Consider the following 10,409-nt stretch of genomic DNA (forward strand, 5'->3'; position numbering starts at 1 on the left):
AAAATCAGTCCCTGCCTAAAACTTCCATTCTGACATGGAAGACAACATGTCAGCAGCTGTGTCCACACCAGCTGTGTACAGTGTAGGTCACAGGCCTTTTCATGACTGTGCTTCCAAGTGTTCTCATAAAGCATGTGACCTTTGGGTAAATCCCTTCTTTCTGCTTCAGTTTGCTTTTGTAAATTGATGACCATTGGCAGAATCCATTAAGAAGTGTGTGATTCTGAAATTTGAAACACAAAATTGGCTCTAAATCCTGTAAGGGCTGTCACCTTTGGGCAAATCCCTTCTCCATGCTTCAGGTCCCTTCTCCAAATTGAGGAGCATTGGATTAGGTCAGTAATGAAACTTACTTCAACTCTTAACTCCTCTGGGTGTTGGTGTTTTAGGGGTTGGTGACCTTCAAGGATGTGGCTGTGGACTTTAGCCCAGAGGAATGGGGTTTGTTGGACCGGATCAGAAAGAGCTGCACAAGGAGGTCATGCTGGAGAATGCCAAGAACTTGCTCTCCCTGGGTAAGCAACTCTTCCCTTGGAACTCTGGAACTACCATCAAAAGGAGTGTCATTATCTCCTCCCTAGGGGTCAGAGTTCCAGGATTTTATCAGTTCTTAGAAAGGCCAAGGCTGCCTCCTGTCCCTAAGAGACAGGGTCCTCCTGCTGCCTGGTTCTTCTGTGAGTGGTGTTTGCATTGTACGATGGGAACGCAGCACTTGTGTCTACAAACCTTCTGGAAACTGATCCTGCTCTTTTCCTGAACATGGGATAGGAGAAAGAACCCTCTTCCTCTTAGGGTTTTTTTTTTATCTTGGCAATATTCTTTTGGGTAAAAAATACATTTTACCTCACTGCCCTAGTATAACTCATAAATTACCAGCAGAGCAGTGAGTCCTTGTTCTTTCTTCCTACATCCCCCAGAGGCCTGTACAGATATAGGGAGAAAAAAGGAAGGAGGAAGTCTTTCCCTACATTTGCTTGATCCAGGCCTAGTGCACAATCCTTCATGCACATTATTTCACCTTATTCACCACTTTGTTTTGGGCAGCATCTTTATCCCATTTTACAGGCCTGGAGACTAAAGCAAAAACATGAAATTACTTGCCAGAGTCACATAGCCAGGATGTGTCTAAATCCAAATTTGAACTAGAGGCTTCCTGACTGCAGGCCTGGTGCTCCTTCTCTGTGCCACCAGCTGCCTCTGATGTTCAGAAAATGGGAGGTATGGGATGTGGCCATCCTGCTGTGAAGGAGGCAGCAAAATCAGGATCTTCTGATTCCAGATAACCTACATGGCCTCCTTCCTCTGCCCTCTTCCCTGGCAATAAGCACCCTGAAAACCATCTCTGAGTTGTCCTTGAACCACCATGGCCCTTGCACCTCAGCCCTATTGCAATGAGAAATAATGACAAGTTTCAAGGCTCACACCATATCTTCCCCTCTCAGGACTTCCAGTTCCCAGAGAAGATTTCATCTCCCATGTGGAAAGAGGAGACCTGAGGAACTCATGTACTGGTGAGTGAGTTGCAAGCTGAGGTGCAGGCTGCTATCCCAGGAGGCTTCTTCATGTGCCAGGCCTGGGGACAGGGTAACTGGTTTGGAATCCCATCTCAGGCTTCTGTGATAGGATAGAGAAGTGAGCACTTCTCTCAATCTCTGAACCTCAGTCTCTTCATTTGTAAATGAGGTGTTGGACTCCATGGTCTTTCAGTTCCTTCTGATTAGGAATCAATGATCCTAGTGGAAGTCTTTGTTAGAAATTAGGGACATCCAACTATCTGTAACCAAAGAAGAGGGCTCAGGCTTTTTAATATGGCTTTTCTTGGGCCTTCCTTAAGACCAAAGGCATTTATTTTTACTTTTTGATATTTATTTAAAACTAAAACAAAATAGAAAAGATAGAAAAGAACAATTTTTAAAAGTTTTGTATTCAGCAAAAATAAGGAGGATTCAAAATTGTTAGAATTCTTACAAGGTGCTAAGTCATTGAATTGATAGGCAATAATTGTCTAATTTGGCATGGTACTTAATAGTTCTCTAGTTCAGATTTCACACCTTTAGAGTTCATACTTTTAGAGGCATATATAAGGAGGAGCCCACTAAAGGACTAGCCCACTAGAGACTTCGGAGATTCACAAGTCAGGATTCAGTGGAGGAGATTCATGTCAGAACCCACAATCCCACTCTCAGAGGCGGAGTCAGATTCATTCCATCTTCTACCTTTGTGCTGGTAGAGATTCAAAGGGAGCTAGAGGCTGAAGCTGGAAGAGACAAAGGACTAGTGGCAGAGCCTCAGAACCAAGGAGAGAGATAGACCTCTAAGAAAGCTAACAGGGTATTTTGAAGGAGACAATAAAGGATTTGGACTTTAAAACTGACTGCATTTGAGGTGATTATTACTCTGAACTGATAGGAAGGCTGCCTCCAGAAGCCCCTAAGAAATCTGCTGCCAGAGAATGATTATATTTTAGAGAAGAGAACATTACATTGTGGCTCTAAATGTGAGACAGACATGATTGTGATCCAGTGGAAAAGTCTCCTTGACCCAGAAATTAGGGTGAGTACAACAAGGAAACTTTGTTAAAGAACTAAATAGTATTTCAACTAAAATGGGACAGATCTTTAGAAAACAGCCTGCTTTCATTCTTCAAGGAAAATGTTTAGAGAGCATTGTCAGACTTCTGGAAAGCTAAGGTTTGATTATAATTTGGAACAGTTCACTGAACTTTTAGAAACTGTACAGTACACATCTCCTTGGTTTTCTAAGGGGAAAAAATGGATCCAAATGAGTGGAAATTAGTAGGAGAACAATTAGTTGAATACTACAATTCCAATCCAAAATCAATTTCCAAAATACATTAATACATATAATTTAATCAACTGGCTTTGAAATTATATAAGTGTTAGAATAAGGAAAAAGAAGAAAGAGCAGTAGGGTGGAGCCTACTAATCTAGGTGAAAAGGATGAAGAATCAGATAAGAATTCTAGCAGGAGAAATTAAATCATTCCCAATCCCTGACCTCTTCCCTCAATTAATCCTTAATGGTGGAGGGAGAAGGAGGAAGGGAGAGGCAGAAACATATTCAGCACCACCTATGAAGCTAGCCTATGACAGATTAGAAAAAGCATTGGTTAAGGTAAAAATGAAGGACAGGATGTATCTGATTTGATACATGCATACCCTGTGATTGAGAGATTGATTCTGCAGGTCAAAAAGGAGAAGATCATCTCCTTTTGATCTGGGAAAAATTAAAGTTTTGAAAAAAGGTTGCACTCTTTATGGGCCTATATCATCTTATGTTAAGATGTTACTAGATAGTTTGGCTTATGGAATCTTAACCCTGAGTGATTGGAAATCCATAGCAAGGACATCTTTAGAACCTGGAGAAAACTTTTGTGGCTTTCAGAGTATTGTGAATTATGTAGGATTCAAGCCAGATGGAATAGGCAAACAGGAGTTAATGTACAAATCACTTTTTGATCAACTAGCAGGTGAAGGAGAGTATGGAAGAATTCAGAACAGATTAATTGTCCCAAAGCAGTATATGAGCAAATTTCTAAGGCTGCAATAAAAGCTTGGGTTCTTTCCCAGAAAAGATGAATAAACCTTCACAAAAATAGACGAGGTCCCAATGAACCCTTTGAGGATTTTGTGGCATGTTTGCAAACATCTGTCACAAGAACCATTGGAGAAAATGCAGCTACAGAAATAATGACCAGACATCTGCCTAAGGAAATGCTAATGAGGTTTGCAGAAGAATTATATGGGACTACACAAAGATGCTCCTTTAGAGGAGATCATAAGACACGTCCACAGTGGGCACAAATGCTTATTATACTCAGATTGTGATGAACATGGGAAGACAAGTTCCCTCTTGGCAAGGGACTTCTAGAGAGAGTCGTCGATGTTTTCAGTGTGGAAAAATTGGACATCTGAGAGCTCAGTGTAGGCAAAGAGATAGAGTGAGAGGAAAGGGTGAGAATAAAACCCAAAACCCCATGTTCAAAATGCCACAAGGGTTTCTACTGGGTCTCAGAATGTAGATTGACCCAGGCAAATGAAGCAGGCCCAGCCCAAGATATCATTCAAAAGCCAGGGGGATGATGGCAGTTGATTTTACACCCAGAGAGTCTTTAGAAGGTCATGAATGTGAAAGTCAGCCAAAAGCAATCAGTTAACAGAAAGGATTACAGTTGGGGAGAATACAGGCTTTTTAAACCAAAAGGGCAGTGTCCAGTGCAAACAGTTCAGTAATTGCCAAGTGATGAAGAGATCTAGAAAATGTTAAATAAAAGGACTAGATAGATTAACTGCCTGGGAGAGAGGGTTTGATTGTATTCCTACAGATGGAGAAGGAAACAGATGAGTGGCAATGAGCACCTGGAGATAGACAGAAAAGGAAAAAAAAACCTCAAAACAAAGGAGAAGATCTAAGAAACATCTGACACTGAAAGAGCATGGCTAATAATGAGACTGTTTCAGGACTTGAAAACCATCAGGAATCATTGGGTTCCTTGAGGTGAAAAATTCTTGATAAGACTATTACAGGACTTCAAAACTTGCAGGAATTATTGGATTTTTGGCACATGAACTAATGGATAATAGATTGGTTTTAGACCATTTCTAGGACTTATGGACATGTATAATTCCTCATGTTGATTCATGTTATTTGTTACGTTACGTTACATTTTATTTCATAAACCATAAATGAAAGACATTATATTCAGAACCGTCTATTGCTAGTAGTGACTAGCCTGTGTTATATAGCTTATGTAATTTATGTAATTATGTGTAATACCTCCCATATTGATGGATTTATGTATACCTATTTCAAGTGGGGCCCCTTCAAAAACCTGCTAATCTGATTTGATTTCCCATTTCCTTTGGTGTTTTCATTTCCCTTCCTGAGATGTCAGGGAGGGCGTGACTACTTCCTTTTTTATAGTGTTTTCACTCCTTTTTTGAGTAGTCAGGGAAGGTATGATCACATTCTTTTGGGGGGGGGGGTCTCACCTCTTTAAGAAGACAGGGAGGTCATGACCACCTATGTTCTAAATCAAAAGAAAGTGGGAGCTGGTAGGATTCTTACAAGGTGCTAAGTCACTGGAATTGACAGAGACAATAATTATCTAATTTAGCATGGTACTTAACAGTTCTCTAGTTTAGAGTTCACACCTTTCACACCTTTAGAGTTCACACTTTTAAGAGAGCATATATAAGGAGGAACCCACTAAAGGACTAGCCCACTAGAGACTTTGGGAGATTCACAAGTCAGGATTCAGTGGAAGAGATTCACAAGTCAGAACCCACAATCCTGCTCTCAGAGGCGGAGTCAAGATTCATTCCATCTTCCACCTTTGTGCTGACTGGAGATTTGAAGGGAGCAGAGGCTAAAGCTGGAAGAAACAAAGGACTGGCAACAAGAGCTCTCGAAACCAAGGAAAGAGTTAGGTCTTTAAGAAAACTAACCAGGGTTTTTTGAAGGAGACAATAAAGGATTTGGACTTTATTTTTTTTAATAACTTTTTATTGACAGAACCTATGCCAGGGTAGTTTTTTACAACATTATCCCTTGCACTCACTTCTGTTCTGATTTTTCCCCTCCCTCCCTCCGCCCTCTCCCCAAAATTAAGTGACTTGCCCAAGAACACACAGCTAAGAAGTATTAACTGTCTGAGGCCAGATTTTAACTCAGTTCCTCTTTGCTTCAGGGCTGGTACTCTATCCACTGTGCCCCAATTCCTTTCTTAAGGAACAAACCTTAAATCAAAATCAGTCTGATTCTCATTGAGCAACCATAGGTCCCTTGCTAAACCCCATTTGGTCTTTGTTTGGATCCTGATTGACTCAGATTGAGTGTAAATTGAAGTCATTTCTGCTTTGTCCAGAAACCCTGAGGTTCTACCCAGAATCATACATTCATTCCTTTTTACTTATTGAGATTTTTTTTAGCCTAGGTGAGAGAGGAGATTCTTTGCCTCCATTGCTCCTTAGCCTTAATACTGAATGGGTGCAGCCTCAGTCACAGGAGATCTTTTGGAGACCTTACCTTAAGAAGGCCCAGGTCTCCCGCTGCAACCAGAGCCATCTGTAGTAATCCTAATCTGTACCTGGCCACGGGACACAGATGGCTCTGTGGGAGAAAGTGAAGCCGGTGATCTTGGGCAGCCCTCCCTCACTTAAATCCAAGTCAGTCACTACATAACTGAAAGCTTCCCTTAATTAGGAATATGGAGGGAAAGACTTGTGGTTATTCCATAACAGCACCAGGAGCCCTAGGCCCTTATTATCTTCACTATGGAATTTGTTCATAGGTGAAAGGGAGCAGGAAAGAGACAGAAATACAAACATAGATTTGGCCCCTCAGTGGGACCAACATGCAAGCACTGAAGTGGGGTTAGGCCATATGATCAGCCCTGGAGAATATCAACCAATCAATACACATCAATTAAGCACCTGTTCTGTTATATGCATTGCATTGAACCCTGGGTATACAAAGAGAAGTTTTCAAGAAGTTTTAAATCCAGCATATAAACTTGGAGATGGTTTGAAATTAAGCAACAGTTTATGAAACTTATTCTTAGCTAATCCAGGCAAAGGAAAGTGTTTTTATTGAAATGCATCACGTTCAACAGACATATGTATATAAAGAGAGAAGGGAGGGAAGTTTATGAAGGAAGGAAGAGTTGAGGTGGAGAGAATCAAAATCAGTGACAACGATAGTATTTAACAAGCATATGTGCTTACTGTGTGCTGAGACTTTTAAAGCTATTATCTCTTTTGATGCTCACAACAACCTCGGAAGTGGGTACAATTATTACCTTCACTCTACAGGAAAATTGAGGCAAAGAAACACATTTCCAAGGGTGCAGAGCTAGGTAGTGTTTGAAAGAAAAGATTGTAAGTAAAATGGAGAACATCTGTCTAGTGCAGTGGATTGAGAAGCCTCAGTTTCTAGTTTTGAGTTCTAATCTCATGCAGGGATTACCTGGTTTCTAAATTATGAGAACCTTGCCTTTGTCTCACCTTTATTGTGGGGGTCCCATGTCATTGTATTGTGAATAGAACTCTGTGTTCATTGAATTATTTTATTGGTGTCAGCTAATGGCATTTAAAAATGATTGAATCGGTCCATTTCATTTTCAAAACTTTGCCTGGAGAAATTAAGTCAATGATTTTCAAATGAAGTTGGCCTAGCTATACCTGATCTAAAACTATATTATAAAGCAGTAGTCACTAAAACCATTTGGTACTGGCTAAGAAAGATTAGTTGACCAGTGGAATAGGTTAGGTTCACAAGACAAAAAATCAATAACTATAGCAATTAGTATTTGACAGATCCAAAGATCCCAACTTTTGGGATAAGAATTCATTATTTGACAAAAACTTCTGGGAAAACTGGAAATTAGTATGGCAGAAGTTAGGCATGGGCCCACACTTAACACCGTATACCAAGATTAGATCAAAATGGGTCCATGATTTAGGCATAAAGAACAAGATCATAAATAAATTAGAGGAACATAGAATAGTTTACCTCTCAGACTTGTGGAGGAGGAAGGAATTTGTGACCAAAAAAGAACTAGAGATCATTATTTATCAGAAAATAGAAAATTTTGATTACATCAAATTAAAAAGCCTATGTACAAACAAAATTAATGCAAACAAGATTAGAAGGGAAGCAACAAACTGGGAAAACATTTTTACAGTAAAGGTTCTGATAAAGGCCTTATTTCCCAAATATATAGAGAATTGACTCTAATTTATAGGAAATCAAGCCATTCTCCAACTGATAAATTGTCAAAGGATATGAACAAACAGTTTTCAGATAATGAAATTGAAACTATTTCCACTCATATGAAAATGTTCCAAATCACTATTGATCAGAGAAATGCAAATTAAGAAAACTCTGAGATACCACTACACACCTGTCAGATTGGCTAAGATGACAGGAAAAAATAATGATGAATGTTGGAGGGGATGCGGGAAAACTGGGAAACTGATGCATTGTTGGTGGAGTTGTGAACGAATCCAACGATTCTGGAGAGCAATCTGCAATTATGGCCAGAAAATTATCAAACTGTGCGTACTCTTTGATCCAGCAGTGCTACTACTGGGCTTATATCCCAGAGATACTACAGAAGGGAAAAGGACTTGTATGAGCCTAAATGTTTGTGGCAACCCTGTTTGTAGTGGCTAGAAACTAGAAAATGAATGGATGCCCATCAGTTGGAGAATGGTTGTGTAAATTGTGGTATATGAATGTTATGCAATGTTATTGTTCTGTAAGAAATGACCAGCAGCATGAATACAGAGAGTTTTGGAGAGACTTACATGTACTGATGCTAAGTGAAATGAGCAGAACCAGGAGATCATTATACACTTCAATAGTGATACTGTATGAGGATGTATTCTGATGGAAATAGATATCTTTGAAAAAGAGAAGATCTAACTCAGTTCCAATTGGTCAATGATGGACAGAAGCAGCTACACCCAGAGAAGGAACACTGGGAAATGAGTGTAAACTGTTTGCATTTTTATTTTTTTTTTGCCCAGGTTATTTTTATCTTCTGAATCCAATTCTTCCTGTGCAACAAGAGAACTGTTTGGTTCTGCACACGTATATTGTATCTAGGATATACTGTAACATATTTAACATGTATAAGACTTCTTGCCATCTAGGGGAAGGAGTAGAGGGAGGGAAGGGAAAACTTGGAACAGAAGTGAATGCAAGGGATAATGTTGTAAAAAATTACCTAGGCATATATTCTGTCAATAAAAAAAATTATAATAAATAATTAAAAAAAAATGCTCTCCCACTTAAAAAAAAAAAAAGTCAGTGATTTTATTATCAGCCAGCATTAGAGTGTATATTTATAGATGTGTGTGTTTGTTTCTTTCAGATTCAGAGACATGGTTTGATATGAAGGAGATGAATGCAAATCTGAAAATGATCTCAAAGAAAGACCTTTTTCAATATAGTGAATATAGGGCTGTTTTTGCTAAGCACAATAGAAACCGTATTAGAAAGGAACACTGTGAAAGGAATACACACAAAAAAGCTTTAAGAAAGAGTTCCAGGGTTGCTAAAGATAAGAATATACATCCTGAAGAGAAGACACCCGAGTGTCATGAATGTGATAAATCTTTTCTTGTACGCTTTTCCCTTGCCAAGCATCAGAAGATCCCTGCTGGAGAGAAGCCTTATAAATGTAAGAAACATGGAAAGGCTTTGAGAGAGCGATCTACTGCTAAACATGAGAGAATTCACACGGAAAAACAATCTTACAAATGTAATCAATGTGGAAAGGATTTCCAGTGTAATTCCAAATTGGCTCAACATCAGAGAATTCACACTGGAGAGAAGCCTTATAAATGTAAGGAATGTGGAAAAGCTTTCATACATCATCCCAGTCTTGCTAAACATCAGAGAATCCACACTAGAGAGAAGCCTTATAAATGTAATGAATGTGGAAAGGCTTTCACACAGAGTGACAATCTTCGTGAACATCAGAGAATCCACACTGGAGAGAAGCCTTACGAATGTAATGAATGTGGAAAGGCTTTCACATATCATTCTTATCTTATTGCACATAAGAAAATCCACACTGGAGAGAAGCCTAATAAATGTAATGAATGTGGAAAGGCTTTCAAAAAGAGTTCCAGTCTTCATAAACATCAGAGAATCCATACTGGAGAGAAGCCTTATGAATGTAATGAATGTGGAAAGGTTTTCATTCAGAGCTCTGACCTTGCTGTGCATCAGAAAATCCACAATGGAGAGAAGCCTTATGAATGTAATGAATGTGGAAAGGCTTTACAAAGAGCTCTTACCTTGTAGCACATCAGAGAATCCACTCTGGAGAGAAGCCTTATGAATGTAATGAATGTGGAAAGACTTTCACATATCTCTCCAATCTTGCTGTCCATCAGAGAATCCACACTGGAGACAAGCTTTATCATTGTAATGAATGTGGAAAGGCTTTCTACAAAGAGCTCTTACCTTGTAGTACATCAGAGAATCCACACTGAGAGAAGCCTTACAAATGTAATGAATGTGGAAAGGCTTTCACAGATAACTCCTATCTTGTATTACATGAGAGAATCCACACTGAGAGAAGCCTTACGAATGTAATGAATGTGGAAAGGCTTTCACAAGGCCCTCCTGCCTTGTAGTACATCAGAGAATCCACACTGAGAGAAGCTTTATGAATGTAATGAATGTGAAAGGCTTTCACACACGCAGCAATCTTATTCCCATCAGAGAATCCACATTGGAGAGAAGCCTTACAAATGTAATGAATGGAAGTTTCAAGGCGCTCCTACTTTGTAGTACATCAGAGAATCCACACTGGAGAGAAGCTTTATGAATGTCATGAATGTGAAAGGCTTTCATAAGGCGCTCCTGCCTTGT

General features: G+C 39.4%; 1 protein-coding gene across 1 annotated transcript; it reads left to right on the forward strand.

The window, feature by feature from the left end:
* The first annotated feature begins 297 nt into the window (after positions 1-297).
* LOC116422730 (zinc finger protein 383-like) lies at positions 298-10,027 on the forward strand. The gene is made up of 4 exons (XM_031961823.1): positions 298-515; positions 1,443-1,511; positions 8,899-9,413; positions 9,929-10,027. The coding sequence occupies exons 1-4, from the start codon at positions 437-439 to the stop codon at positions 10,025-10,027; spliced, it is 762 nt and encodes a 253-aa protein (XP_031817683.1). The 5' UTR covers positions 298-436.
* The last annotated feature ends 382 nt before the right edge of the window (positions 10,028-10,409 follow it).

Source organism: Sarcophilus harrisii, chromosome 3, assembly GCF_902635505.1.
Source record: "Sarcophilus harrisii chromosome 3, mSarHar1.11, whole genome shotgun sequence".
Taxonomy (NCBI): domain Eukaryota; kingdom Metazoa; phylum Chordata; class Mammalia; order Dasyuromorphia; family Dasyuridae; genus Sarcophilus; species Sarcophilus harrisii.

Bases quoted from the DNA above. Each gene is read 5' to 3' on its own strand.
- LOC116422730 (XM_031961823.1), top strand. From the start codon at position 437: ATGGGGTTTGTTGGACCGGATCAGAAAGAGCTGCACAAGGAGGTCATG. The intron at 516-1,442 runs GTAAGCAACTCT...TTCCCCTCTCAG, and splicing joins CAAGAACTTGCTCTCCCTGG to GACTTCCAGTTCCCAGAGAA. The intron at 1,512-8,898 runs GTGAGTGAGTTG...TGTTTCTTTCAG, and splicing joins CCTGAGGAACTCATGTACTG to ATTCAGAGACATGGTTTGAT.